Source organism: Podarcis pityusensis (assembly GCF_964106645.2).
Source record: "Podarcis pityusensis genome assembly, chromosome: 8".
Taxonomy (NCBI): Eukaryota; Metazoa; Chordata; class Lepidosauria; order Squamata; family Lacertidae; genus Podarcis; species Podarcis pityusensis.
The window spans coordinates 21335590-21350428 of record NC_138033.1 but is presented as its reverse complement, the minus strand read 5'-3'; the positions used below and the strand labels follow the sequence as shown (position 1 = coordinate 21350428).

At 42.6% G+C, this 14839-nt stretch overlaps 1 protein-coding gene across 7 annotated transcripts in view; it reads right to left on the bottom strand.

Moving 5' to 3' along the window:
* PUM1 (pumilio RNA binding family member 1) overlaps window positions 1-14412 on the bottom strand; it is a 49221-nt gene extending 34809 nt beyond the window's left edge. For 6 of the 7 annotated variants that reach the window (XM_081015397.1, XM_081015400.1, XM_081015401.1 and 3 more), the window contains exons 1-2: window positions 14286-14412; window positions 5334-5707 (exon numbers count right to left, since the gene is read on the bottom strand). In XM_081015397.1, coding sequence (XP_080871523.1) covers window positions 5334-5696 — 363 coding nt within the window. In that variant the 5' untranslated portion in view covers window positions 5697-5707; window positions 14286-14412. Of the gene's footprint in view, window positions 1-5333; window positions 5708-14121; window positions 14264-14285 lie in introns of those variants that run through there. The other variant, XM_081015398.1, reaches the window with a different exon arrangement.
* Window positions 14413-14839: the final 427 nt, after the last annotated feature.

Genomic DNA, 14839 nt, shown 5'->3' with positions numbered 1-14839 from the left:
CAAAGGAAATCAAATGGGAGTTTTTGGACATATAGCCAACCGAAACAGATTATATTAATAAAATTGAAAAAGAATAATCAAAGCCTTCTATAATTCTGCCCATTCTAAAGCAGCAACTAATGAAACATCCTCTACAAAGTTTTAGCTAGAAAGAAGAATTCAGCTATTAGTAGTTCTCTTGAACCATCAGCAATGTGTGTATGTGGGCTGTCAGCCACTAAAGTACCAATGATAAAAGGTCAACCTGTATGTAGATGAACATTTCAACTCTACTATCAAATTCATCCACATCAATTCCACCACTGCTTTAGTTCACATCAAGCTATGATTTAATGTGTGAATGACCAGTGTGCTGGTATGCAGCTGAAGCATTCCCAAGTAGCTCTTCACTTGGGAGGAAACAAACCAGAGGCTGACATTGGCATTATTCGTTGTTTCAAGCTCAAAGGAACTGTGACTGAGAAGCAAGACAACCTCAACCATGGTTTATTTGACCAAATCGGACTTGAGCTTCTATTAACATAGGGCTGGATTCAACTAAATAATTGCCCTTGCAGGAGTCATAAATCACACCAGTACAACAGAGCTCTCCCTCTTCTCCCTGCACATGTACCCCCAAATCAGTTCAGGTGGAATGTTGGACGAACTCCCCAGAACACTGTGGGTACAGATTCCTGATATTTATCACTTTGCATAAGATACCATTCTGGCTGTCATATCTCCAAAAGGAAGTAATACCGGGGGGGGGGGGGGAGGAGAGGCAACCAAAATGATCAAGGGACTGTAACTACTCTCCTACACTGAAAAGTTATGACATTTGGGGCTTTTTAGTTTAGAAAAAAGTGGGGTAACAACCAGTGAAAAATAAGAGGCATTAAGTCAGGACCATCAAGAGTTCTGGAGTCATGGGACATATTCAGAAGCTACAGGATTTCCCCCTTAACCAACACACTTTAAATTTGAAAGATATACTGGGCGATTATTTTTTTTTCTAAAGGGGGGAAGTATTCAATTCAGAGATCTGGCAACAGAGGAAGTTCAAATTATGGGATGAATTGCTCCTGAAATCAGAGGACCATGCTTTTAGTACTTAGAGGCAATATGGTTATGCTGGAAGTAGGAATAAAAATAGAATAGTCTTGTGCCATATTAGATCATGGTTCAAACTGCCTCCTTTTAAGTTTCTGTTCAAGTCAGACTGTCTTCTATAAGCAGCCATGTGCCACTTATTCCCAAGAGGACAATCAGCCTATTGTATTTATCTATGTAAAGCAAGCATGCCAACATATCTTCACCAAAAAGGACGCAAGGCCCATATGGCACAGATCAGGTGTCTGGGTTCAGAAAGCTTTTTGAAGATGTGCACACTTGAGCAACGTGTTTAACCGTGAAAACACTGTAAAACACGGACACAGGCAGGGCCTCCTCTTTCAGCAGGTTCTGACAAATATGGACACCATGTCCCTTCCTTAGCCAAGCCAGGGATATTTCCTGCCTATGATTCACAAAGATGCATGTGATCACGAGTAACATATTAGGTTGAGTTCAAGGGGTTTACTATTTTGAAGGCATTCCATAGCTCTTGTCACAGTGCATTTTGGCAATATGAGATGATCAATTGTGAAGGTACAGCATGGAATTTAACACTGTGGAATACATAGTGTTTCATTGCTTCTCCAAGAAACCTAAAGAGATGCAATCGCAAAATTCTGTGGCTGCAATCTATACCTATTTACCTGGGAATAAGCCCCACTGAACTTACTTCTGAGTAGACATGTACAGGATTGCACTGCGAATCTTTTTTCTCCTTATGAGTGAAACAGTAAGTGTGACTTTTTAACCACATCTTCACTGAACTTTGATAGAACTGCCAGACACCAGATTAAGATTGCTCTGTAGGCTGCAAGTTGACCAACTCCAAACAGGAATGTTCAGGTTTACATATCAAGAGTCATTTACGTGGAACAATTTCTGTGTTTTGTCTTTCTATAGTACAGAAACAGGGCTGCAGCTGTTTAAAATATTTGGTTGTATGGCTTGGATCATGTAATGCAATTATGGGTTATGGAGCAACTTCTCTATGAGGAAAAGTTGCAGCATTTGGCACTTTGGACTTGAGAGAAAAGGAGAGCAAGAGGTGGCATGATAGTTTGTAAAATTATGCATGGTGTGGAGAAAGTGGATAGAGAAGTGTCTTTCTCTCATAAGACTAGATCTTTTGGACATCCAATGAAGCTGAATGTTGGAATATTTAGGACAGATTAAAGGAAGCACCTGTTCCTGCAGGTCACTCCCACAGGAGGTAGTGAAGGTAAGCAACTTGGGTGGCTTAAAGGAGAATAGATAAATTCAGGAAAGACAAACCTATCAACAGCTACTAGCTGTTGAACGTCTTGGTTGCCCTCTTCTGCACATGTTCCAGCTTGTCAAAATCCTTCTTGAACTGTGGCACCCAGAAGTGGACAAAGTACTCCAGGTGTAGCCTCACCAGAGTTAAGTCAATATCTAGTCAAATTCTGTTTTCTCTGCTGATGCCCCATACTTCCATGATTCTCATTTCCTGCGCTTCCCTGGTATTTTGATGTCTATTTCAACAGTGTTTTTGTAGGTAACACAGAAGTTTATAATGCTCCAAAACATACTACCACCAGAAAGATACTTGGTCTTTATAAACTCACCCTCCCAACACTTCACAAACACTGGTCACATTACAAGTCTTCACTTGCAATAGCAAGGTTAACACATTTCAACAAACTGAGCTCCTGAGCAACAACCATTTACATTTAGGCAAACAATGCACAACATAAAGCCACTTTCCAGCCTGGCTCTCAACCTAGTTGAAAAAAGTCATTCAGGAATGATAAGGGTGGTTTACTTTGAAGGGGAGAAAAAAAGTTATTAAAGGCAGCAGAATTCCCCTACGAGAGAACAGTCATGGTGACTAAAGAGATTTTATAGTACAGTGTAATATCGGGCTGCCTTCCCCAACCTGGAGTCCTCCAGATGTTTTGGACTGCAACGCCCATTAGTCTCAGCCAACATAGGAGTTACTTGAAAACATCTGTTTGGCATCACATTGGGGACAGCTGATCTAAGCCATATTGTCCCATACACTAGACAAGGCTTTCTCAACCTTGGGTCCCCAGATGTTCTTTAATGACAACTCCCACCATCCCTGACCACTAGCCATGGTGGTTAGGAATGATGTGAGTTGTAGTCCAACAGCATCTAGGAACCCAAGGTTGAGAAAGACTGCACTAGATTATGGTTCAAGCAGTTTCTTTTAATTTCCACATAGGTCTTGTACAGAAATGTAGTCCGTCAGTAACCAAGTCCTACAAGTTCCGGAACCTAAAGCAGCAGCAACCAGCCTACTTTCTTTACAAACGTCAAGAACGCAGATTAGTATCTTCCACGAGAGAAAGAGATACTGCCAAACACACCCACACACCCTGTGATAGGAATATCATCACTGGAGAGGATGATGCTCAATTAAGACCTGGGTGTTCAAATGATCAACTCTGATCCATATGATCCTGCTTCATCAGAGGCCTTTCTCTGGGACTCTCCGCCTTGGCAATAAGCTGAGTGGCAATCAGGGGATGGCCAACTCAGTGGCAACATCCCACTCACAGAATGTCCTCCACAGAGAACTCTTCATGGTAAGTTCCTTGTTCTGTTTTAAGTGCTAAATTAAAACCCATTTACTGCTCAGTGAAAGCTCCACCATTTTAGTTTTAATTCTTGAGGACTTTTCAAACAGGCCTCCTATTGAGTGCTTATCTGGTTTGTGTCTTTTTTAAATCTGGATGCTGTTTCTACCTCTTTTGTTACTGCTCTTTCATTTGATATGTTTATACAGTTTATTTACACTGTACTCTGACTTCTTTATTTATTGTGCGGTGCTATGGAAATCATATTTACAAATATAAATCTTCAAAACAAGATACAATTCAAATTCTCCAGCAGGAAAGACAATAACCATCACAAATCATTTTGGAGTGCTCATTCTTTTGACAAACACAAAAAGCACATTCTATTTTCCCTGTGGGGCACTTATTTCTCAAAATACAGCTCCACTTCACATTTTATCATCAATGCTCAGGCCATCACCTGACCAAAAAAATAAAGAGTTTTATTTTTCAGCAGTTTTCACAAATACTGTATGTGGGCATACTGAAGGCTTACTAAAAAGCTCCTCACTGGCTCAGGAACAGGGTATAGCGTTTTTTAAAAAGAAAAGTAATCATCTGAGCACTTATCAAGTTTAAGTGAATTTAGTGAGGGGAGATCATTTAGCTCAGAGGTGCGGAACTCGGGATTCAGTGGGGGTCCACTGCTGATTACAAGGATGCAAGTTAAGAGACAACTAAATGTATTTATGGATAGGTGTCCCTTTAAATTTGCCTTCAACCACTTTACCCCCCCCCCCACAAAATCTCATAAACACATTCAACCCACCCAGACAGGTCATAGGTTACACACAAATACGGATGCACGCACAAGAGACAGCAACAGCAGGTAGCAGTAACTCTTCCCTTCCCTTCCTATACAGCCTAAAAACCCCTTTTATTTAGGAAGGAGCTGGCGGAGACTACAGATATTTATTGTACTCTCCAGCTTCCACTGCTTGTCAATGGATGATTCAGGTGACAATTTTATCCCCTATGCCATTTAGTCCGTGGGAGTGCCCAGAGGCTCACATAGTGCACACAAGGCATGAGGCTTTTCTTGGGTGGCTGGGCAGATTTTTCTATTTGACAGCCAATTTTTAAGTCTGACCTGGTTGCTGAGCAGAAAAGTTGGCTCAGCAACCTTTTGTTAAAAAGGCATTCCCCAGCTAATGAGCACAAAAGTCTACCAAGAAGCTGGAGAAGAGATGGATGCTTCAATGAAGTGTTTAAAGAGTGCACTTATCCCCACATGGGGAGGGGGAGGCACAAGCAGGTACAACACTGACATCTTGCCAACCCAGCACATTAATAAGGTTTACCAGTGCTGCTTTAAGAAGTTTCATCATTTTTCTAACTATGGAAACTAACAATAGTAGTGGGTTTGAAAAGACAAAGGGGGGGGGGGAGAAGCACTGCCCTGCTGGTCCAACTAAGACAGAAAGAAGTCAACAAGCATAAGACAATTTGCAAATATATACACATTTTTATTTAAGAGATATAGGAATTATCTTACTGCATTGTCCTATAAAATGAGGCTGAAGAGGCAACAGAATGAAAAATGCTCATGTAGATACACAGATTTTAATAACATTCACTGCATGCAACTGTCACAGGCCTGCTTAGCTCATTTGTTCAGTTGTGAAATATTTAACTGTTTACCTGATGTTCAGCATGAATGTTATCCCCAGTAGGCCACCGATGTTTGCTGTTATTATAGCTGCCTCCACCACTTCCGCCTCCCCCAAGCTGCTCACCATGCTGCCTCTGAAAGAAGTAATCCACCATTGCGTCGTCCTGGGAGCGGCCTGCAACCCCTATAGATCCAGGAACAGGGCTGGAGTGGGTCCCTGCTGCAAGGGCTTGATTTGCAGCTGGCTGTTGCTGAGCCTGGGACCCTGTTCCAGATGTCAAAACAACAGGCATGTTGGGATTAGCTGTATCTTGACTGTGCTGTTTCAGGTGGGGGCTGAAGGAGTCCTGCCAGAGCACTGCTTTTCTCTTCAAAACACACGCAACGCTCATTCCACCAATACCTAAGGAGAGACAGGTTCAAAATGCTTAAATCAGCCTGTTTCCTCCAGCCTTTAAAGCATGCACCAGCATAAGCTTAATAACCACATCCATGGCTCCTGATATCAAATCTCACCATGTCAGGCAAGATTTACCTCCTCAATTACTGTTCTCAAAAGCGTTTCACAGAAAGCATCTTTGGACCCACACGCTCCAAAGCCAAATTATCCTGTACAACCGCTAACCTGAAATAAAATAAAGACAAAGGTGCCTACAGCACTTGTCTTCCGCACATGAGGTCAAGCCAGGGGTTGTCAACTTGGTTCCTACTGCCCACTAGTGGGCGTTTCAGGATTCTAGGTGGGCGGTAGGGGGTTCTACAGCACAAGATGAATCCTCCTTCCATCAAGCACTGGTGGGCGGTAAGGAAATTTTACCATAAAGAAAGATGCATTAGTGGGCGGTAGGTTAAAAAAAGGTTGACCACCCCTGGGTCAAGCAGACGGTGGGAGAGGGAGGGAACTGCACACAAAGCACCAGTAAAGGTATCAGTACAGTCATACCTCATGTTACGTTTGCTTCATGTTACGTTTTTTCAGGCTGCATCCCGCAGCAACCCGGAAGTACCGGAAAGGGTTACTTCCGGGTTTCACCGCTTGTGCATACACAAACACGCAAAATGACATCATGTGCATGTGCAGAAGTGGCGAATCACAACCCGCAAGTGCGCAGGCGAGCCGCTGCAGGTTGCGTTCATTTCATTTTGCGAATGGGCCTCCGGAACGGATCCCATTCACAACCAGAGGTACCACTGTATTCCAACTGAAGAGCACAGGGACAGCAAGGAGGTACTGCAGCTCAGTTTAAGCAGCATATGCAGCTCAGTTTAAGCAGCATATACTCTTTTAGCATAAGGTTTCAGATTAAAAATACCTCAGGTAACAAGACTTCTGAAGTGGGGTGGGGGGACCCTGTTAGAGACCTTGGAGAGGCCAGCACTGGAGCTGGCCAGCCTTCCCTGACCTAGTGCCCTCCACCTGTTGCTGAACTACAAGTGGCATCATCCCTAATCGTTGGCCACGCTGTCTGAGTCTGGTAGAAGTATAGTCCAAAACATCGGAAGAGCACCAGGTTGGGGAAAGCTGGAGCAGACAGTACTGGGCTAGACCGGCCAATAATTTGACAAGATTACTCGATTTTTGTGCAGTAAATTTTTTATTTATAGAAAAATACTCCCACTCACAGATAAGGCTGGTGCCAAGCTTTATTTTCCCAGGCCTTTGGGCAAATTGCTGGCCACTGAGTTTATTATGAGTTTAACGTTCTACTGAACTTTTACCACAGCCAAATATAACTTCAATTAATTGTGGCTGTAAAACACTTTGGGATTCCTTTTGTATTGATGAGACGCTCAAAATATTTTAAACAAAACAAAACTATATAATGGATGGATGCAATGCTAATTGAAATCTAAAGCTTTTCAAGTGGCTGTTCCTAGGAAGCACCCAGCTCCTTAGGCATGCTAAAATTAGTATGTCCACATTCGCATGTAATGGTAAGGTGAAGATACTGGCTTAATAAATCATACTGTGCAAGTCACCTGATCACTCCCATTTCCTTCTCTAACACAAGCGGGTAAACAAACCAGCATGGGAATAGCTTAATGTTACACCAGAAACATGGATGTTTCACTCTAACAAACCACAATCCGTAAATCAACTACAAAACATGGTTTAAGTCTGATTAGCAATTGTAGTTTCTTAAAGTGATCCCAGATTCAGATAGTAATGATAAGCTATCCCCTTTCTGATTTGTTCATGCACTCTAGCCAGAGGAAGAGCAAAGTGGGAGCTATTGGGCCGCACACAAACAACTATTTGTTAAGAGCTTGGCCCAAGTTTACACTTTTCAGTGATTCCCCTCCCCCCATATGATCTAAACAATGTAAGAGGAGTGTGTGGGTCACGTTTTAAGAACACTTACAAAAATCACAGTTTGCTTTATTTGCAATTCCTAATCAAGTGTTTCAATTCAAATACTTTTTGTCACTGGGAAAATATTTCTGAGATATTTATACAGCACATAAAGTTATCATGTCATACTTTTTTGGTTTTGTGTACCAAGCATCAGCCAAATAAACATCCTAAATTATATCTAAATTGCTTCAGAGTGGTGGTTTCAACTCATCAGAAGATAGCAGCATCTGTTCATTTGAACAGAAGGTGGCTAGTCAATAGTGCTTTTTAGATATTCAGTGTCACATGATTGTAACCATGTAAAGCATGCCAAATGGTGCCACACACAATCTTTCCAAGAGCTATTCATGCATTGAGGGCATGTCTGAAGCAGAACAGCCTACCAAATGCGTATCAACTGTCCATGAGCTGAAACCCTGAGCGCTCCAACATCATCACAAAGCTTGGTTCAAAGAATAACTCTTTCAGAGCAATTGCTTAATGACTGTAGGAACCTTTCAAACTGGAAAACACACCAGCTCATGTGCATTTGGATAACTGCATGAAATTGTTCCTTAAACAACACAGAAAGGAAGGTTCATGCCCCATTTTAAACAAGCCATAGTTTACTGTTGCATCCACACTGTCTTGTTTTAACTATAGTTAGTGAAAACAAGCCAGGATCCAACTAGACTGCGGCTTGTTAACCATCTAGACCAGGGTGGCCCAATACAAGCTCCTCAAGGCCCTTGCTAAGTACCGAAGCTGCAGGGAATTAGAAGGGACTACATGAAAGCTTTGCGCTGGTTTGCTCATGACCACCACAAGCCACCCATCCCAGCTGCAGCTGAGAATCCTCCTCAGGGGTGGGATGAGAATTGGGACAGGGAGAAGAAAGGAAAGGAGCAAGAAGCAGTTTCTCCAGTCATGCCAGCATTGTCTTCCTTGTAGGAGGGAGGGGTAGGCATTTGCAGGGAATCCCTAACTTGGCCTAGAGAGTGTAAGTGCACACACGGGTTAGTGTGTGTTGCATATTTTGGCAACTGCAATGCTGGGTGCAGGAGAAAGGAGAGAAGGGGGAAAGGGCAAAAAAAAAAAAAAAAAGTTGAGTGGGACTTCACTAATCTGCCCAGCAGCTGTAGCAGGTTGCTTGTTTGCATGCTCTTTTCCTCTTTCTTCTCCATCCCTGCCGGATCTTTTTGGTCTCTTATTTTTATAAGAATGGCTCTGATCTGTTTAATAAACAAGTAAATAAAATCTACTATGTAATTAATTATAAATATTTAATTAAATATATTAATTGTATATATTGAATAATATCAACACTATTGCTAACACTTTAATTTATGATATAGAAATTTAATTCAGTGTGTGGCTCCAGATTCTGTATCAAAGTACTCCTGCGCCCCACTTCATTCAAGAGGATGGACCACCCTGATCTAGACTTTCTACAAACCACTGTTCCCAGGGTTCAGACAAAATGGGGAACTGCACTTTGTTTAAAAGCAGAAGTAGTGGCTTCTAAACTTTTTACATCTCCAAAAGGAGAGGCTAGGGCAGGGGTCAGCAACCTTTTTCAGTCGTGTGGTGGGCCAGACTGTATTTTGGAAAGAAAAAAACGAATTCCTATGCCCCACAAATAACCCAGAGATGCATTTTAAATAAAAGGACACATTCTACTCATGTAAAAACATGCTGATTCCCGGACCGTCCGCAGGCCAGATCGATAAGGCGATTGGGCCGCATCCGGCCCCTGGGACTTAGGTTGCCTACGCCTGGGCTAGGGAAACAAACAATCCCAATGCTCATTCAGATAGTGAGAAACCATTAAATTTGAATTGGGCCAGGTCTCCTCTGTGGAATCAGTTCACACATTTAATCTGCAAATCAAATACCAAGCAATGTAACTGAGAGATTAAGTGACCTCTATGCTCATGTGAACTGACCCCAAGGCCATGTTTCCAATTACTTATTGTATTCCATTGAAAGCAGGAGTGCTCATCTTCAAGTAAATGGTAGGGTACCTTGGCAAATTTGACAATCTTATCCTCTGGCATGCAAAAAGAGGAAGGTGGGTGAGTGGGGAATGTCATGGGGGGGGGGATCACATGGCAGGAAACTTTGGTTTTCCATTACAACTGAAGTGGGCCACTACGCTTGTTGGGTATACCAAAGTTTGATGCCCAATAGCTTGTTCGTGCACATGAAAAGTGGTAAATACATATATGTGAAGCAGTACTTAATTTTAAAAATGTGTTAGGATTAAAACCCCACTTTCAAACTTATTTACTTGAAGGAAAGTCTCAATACAGCAAACTGCCCCAGTAAGTGTGCTCTGGGTTGCAGCAAAAACCAAACTGTATTCTGATACAGAATTTAAAAGATTTCTGGTTTGGTTACCCATACGTAACAAGTATCTTACTCTGTAACAAAATGAGGGCAGATGGGAATCTTTATTCAAATAAAATTACTTCAGCCTTCTTCTAGTACGTACTATAATTAAGTACAACACAAACAGAATATTCTAAAAACAAGTATAATCAATGGGCTTCCCCCCACTTTGGCTCCTTCTAAATATGGAAACATTGACAGAAAATATAAACAAGTAATCTTCCATTCATAGTTGTTATGTTTATTGCCCACTTTTCTCCTTTAACAACAAGAATTATTATCTGCCAAGCCTTTTTAAAGAAAAGCAATATTTAAAAAACTATACCCTGTCTTTCAATTTTCAAAATCTGCACAGTAGTTTAACAGAAAAAAGCACACTTAGCAGCATAACAAAATCATTAAGGTGGCAGCAAAAAGAAAGAAAGTTATTAAAAGCCATTGGACAATTATACACAACCTAAACGTTCTCTGAAACAATCATGCCTAATCTGCCATCTGCACCGTACTAGCAATAGCACCAGTGGGAGTGTCCACAAAGCAGGCACCACCACTGAAAGCCCACATCTCCTGTAGACACCTTGTAGGAATGTGGGGAGGATTTTTTTTTTCCAAATGGAAAAATGTGGCAGATGTTCAACTGTTGTAATGTTCTCCAGAAATGTATTCATTTATTACATTAGTAATAAATTTTCTAAATCAATGCAAGTCAAATTGTGGGGCTGGAGAAGATACAAAACTTATCAGGTCTAAAATAAAAACTTGCAATTGACTTTTCCTGCCCTGATGACTAGTCCAAAGAAACACACAAGTAATTGAAGATACAGTTTAAGCACCCCTGTATTTCACTATTTTAGTCAGTGAAAATAGCAAACCAGATTTTTCAGTGAGTGACTGCCCATGCAGACAGCTTTAAGAAAAAGTAGGGGGGGGGGAAAGATTGCACAAAGCACGCTTTATGCTCACTAAGCAATATCTAACACTAGTCAAACATACTAGTGATATTCACTGAAATCAATGGAATCAAGTAACTTAAACCCATTGATTTCAATTGATCTATTCTGAATACAAGTTTTTTGGCTATTGCCCACTGGCTGTAACGAAAAATGAAAGGAAAGATAACTGGCTAGAAATGGGCTGGAATAGCCCATGTCATCTCATCACTCAATTTTTAAAAATGTGATTTTAACACCGGGAATCTAATGTGTATTTCCAGCATTACAGAAGCAAAACTACGCCTAAAACACCATGCCCAGGCTTGAAGCAACACTATGCCCAATATACCATGTCCAGGCTTGAAGCAACAATTCCTCAGTCCAGTACTTTGCGCTCATGTTCAAGAAGTAATTTATTTGAAGCATTTTTATTCCGCTCTTCCACTGAAAGAGGCTCCCAGAGCAGCTTACAAAGTTTAGAAATGTGTCAGTTACAATATACTACACTTCCTCCTGCTCCCTTACAGAACTGAGAGCTGGTGTGATGTAGTTGTTAGAACAGAAGATTAAGACTACACACCCACTAAGCCATCAACATCATCTTAGGGTACTTAATCTTAGATGGCAGTGAAAGAGAACTGTATAGTGGGGGAAATGTGATAAAAAAAATTAAGAACTGTCGCTTTCTTTTCAAATCTCAGCACTGTGAAGGTACATTTGTACAACCACCTATGTAGGCACAGCACCACCAACGAATGCAGCATTCGTAAGGAAATCCCTAAATGCAATTACACATTTTTGAAAAGACACAGGGGGAACAGCATGCTGGGAAGTTTAAAACTAAAGTACTTTTATATCACTTCATGCAAACAGAGGACTCTTACACTAGGGATTCCCAGACTCTAATTACCAAGCTCCACACCACTCTTATCTGCTCACTGCACACCTGAGGGATAGAACCCACACTTTGCAGCACGGTCTGTTCATTCAGACACGATCCCTCTGCTCCCTAACACTACAACAGAATGTCCTATCAATGTACTTTCAGTCAAGCTTCCGGTACTGCAGAGAGAACAAGACAGCTGCAGTGCCACAGAATCAGTAATCTGGAAAGGCCTAAAGACCACCTAAGGCAACCCAATTGTCCAAAGCAGCCTACTCTCTCAGTGTGAACCCACGCCACATGAACATCCCATGCCCACAAGAGGAAGTTCTACAAAAGGCGACTCTCTCCATTTCTCATCTGCCCCAAAAAGGTTGACACCAGACCCCCACTTTGAAAACCCTGATCTACAGAAAACCTTTCAAACTATAAAGGGTGGTTCAAGTCACATGACCATCACAGTTTATTTCCCCCTCACTTGAATCCCAAGTTTTGTTATCAGCTTCCTATGATAGCTGCTAATTTACAAACAAAAAGGCAGCCTGTGGCCCTTATCAAAGATGCACCCTTCAACATAAACTATATCCACGTTACCAAAAAAGAAAGAAAACATTTTTTTTGTCGTCCTTACTAGATTGGTAAAAGGAATCACAATGTGTAACTTTCTCTTTTATATAAACTAGAAACAAACTTTAAAACAATTTAATAAAACTGATATAACATGGCATAACAAATACTGATATAATTTAATAAAACTGATATAACATGGCATAACTGAATTGCTACATAGAAACTCGCCTTCCAGGGTTAATACCAGGGAAGGAATTAAAAATTGTAATCCAGAAGGTAAATTGCTATCCCCATATTATATTTTTAAGCCATCAAATCCTCCTTTTTCTAGGAAAATTGTCTCTCTGCGTTTGAAGTTTGTTGCCTACAAATTCTAAGACCACAGCCCAACACAAGAGTTAAGCACACTAAAAATTTATTTATTTCAGTGAACTGAAGCAGCATTAATTCTGGGCCATGACATAAAGTTGTGATCCTATGTATATTTACCTGGGAGTAAGTGGTGGGAGTCACTTCTGAGTAAAGATGCAAAGGATCAAACTGTACATTCAGTTCTTTGTTATGGTTCTTACATGATCAGGCATGCCCCTCTCCGATAAATAAAAGTCTTTAAATTGATAATATTTTCCATGGGGTTCATATGCTAACAAAGGGCTACCCCTTCCTCTTCCGTAACTTTGTTTCACTTCAGAATGGCTTCACCAAGAACTAACTTGAAGCCAGAAGGGCCAAGGGCCTAGGTGGGGAGAGAAGCCAGCCTTTCATTGTTGCTCACTTACAGATAAACACACAAGCTATATGTATAAAAAACCGAGACAAACCAGGAAATCCATTACTGCATGTATTCTTTATGCCCCTTTCATCCGGACAAAAAAAAACAAAAAACAGAAATCCCTATACCACCATGCTCGCCCTGAAAAAAACAAACACAAGGGTCCCAAAACAAGCCCAACTAGCTACTACAAAGAAACACGAGCTCCAGAGGTATTAACTCACTGTGGGCCAAGGAAGAGAAACACCCTCCACCCCCCATTGTATAACATCCAACACACCATCCACTCCTCCCAACCGGACACTAAGAAGCTCCCCCCATTCAATGTATACATACATACCTACCCACCCAACCCTGTACACCAGTGGCAGACAAAGTTTAAGTCACGTACACCATTTCCTGTATGCCCTGCTCGCGGACGATTTTAATTAGGCATCACCTACGGACGTTTGAAAATCCTAATTACCTCCCCCTGTTTAATCACTTTTCCCCCACCTCCCTCCCCCAAAGTACTCCCCCTTTTATCCTCCACATCGCTGGAGTTCAATCCTGCACCATGAAATCAGCCACCCCCCCGACCACCGCCACCAAACCACCACTCCCCGGCCCCCAAAAATGAAGCATATTAATCACTCTGGCTGCTTGGAAAGACTATTTTAAGCCGAAGTAAACTCTCTTCCCCGGCTCTCCCCACCCCCAAAGAAAAGGAAGGAGGGGAGGGAGGGAATGAGAGAACAAAACCACCCTAGGGGATGGTATAAGCTGCTGCTTCTTTTTTTAAGGTGGGGGCTTTTTCCGGGGAGGGGGGGCTATACAGTTTAAAGGGGGGCGTCCCGGGCCCCTCGAGCCGCCCCCCATCGGTCCTTCCTCTCTCCCTCCCCCCTCCCCTCCTGGAACAACAATAGAGGCCTTGCTTGGACTCGAAAATATGTACCAGGAACAAGCGCGAGGAAGAGCCTCGGCGATAATGCCCGCCCAGGGCCGCCTTTCGGAAGGGCCTCGCCGCCTCGGCCTAACCCCTAGCCCCAATACGGCTCTACCATCGTGCTGCCTGGGGTGCCGAGTCCCGTTTCGGCCCACTCCGGTCCGGATACTCACGGGCGGAACGGTAGGATGAAGATGGATCTCAAAGGCCCCCCCCTCCCCCCGGCCTCTAGCTCCGGCTGCCGCTCCCCCTGCCTTTCACTCCAACAACATGGCGGCCCACTGGGGACTCGGGGCGGCGCGCTGCATCATGGGAAGGGTAGGCTCCGCGAGCCTAGCCGCCGCCGCCGCCGGCTTGCAAGGAAGCTCAAGCCGCGAGCTCCAGAGGCGCGCGGGGCTTTGTTGTGGCCTCGCGCGCACACGCACACCCCCCAAGGCGGAGGGACCCAGTATATACGTAAAAGGGAAATCGGGGTGCTTGGGTTTGGCTTTAAAAAAATAAAAATAAAAACACCTCGGTAGCCTGAGCCTTTAGAACTGAGGATGAGAGAGTTATGATGCACAGTATACAGAAATATATATAGATGCACATCATTTATTGCTAATACAGAACGTGAACAGTGCGGGGTCCCCCACCTCAAAAAAGCACTCTCTCCCTTTTATACATGCTGCTTAACAGTAAAAGACTCTTGGCAACCAAGTCCTCAAGTCAAATGCCCCTTATCCCA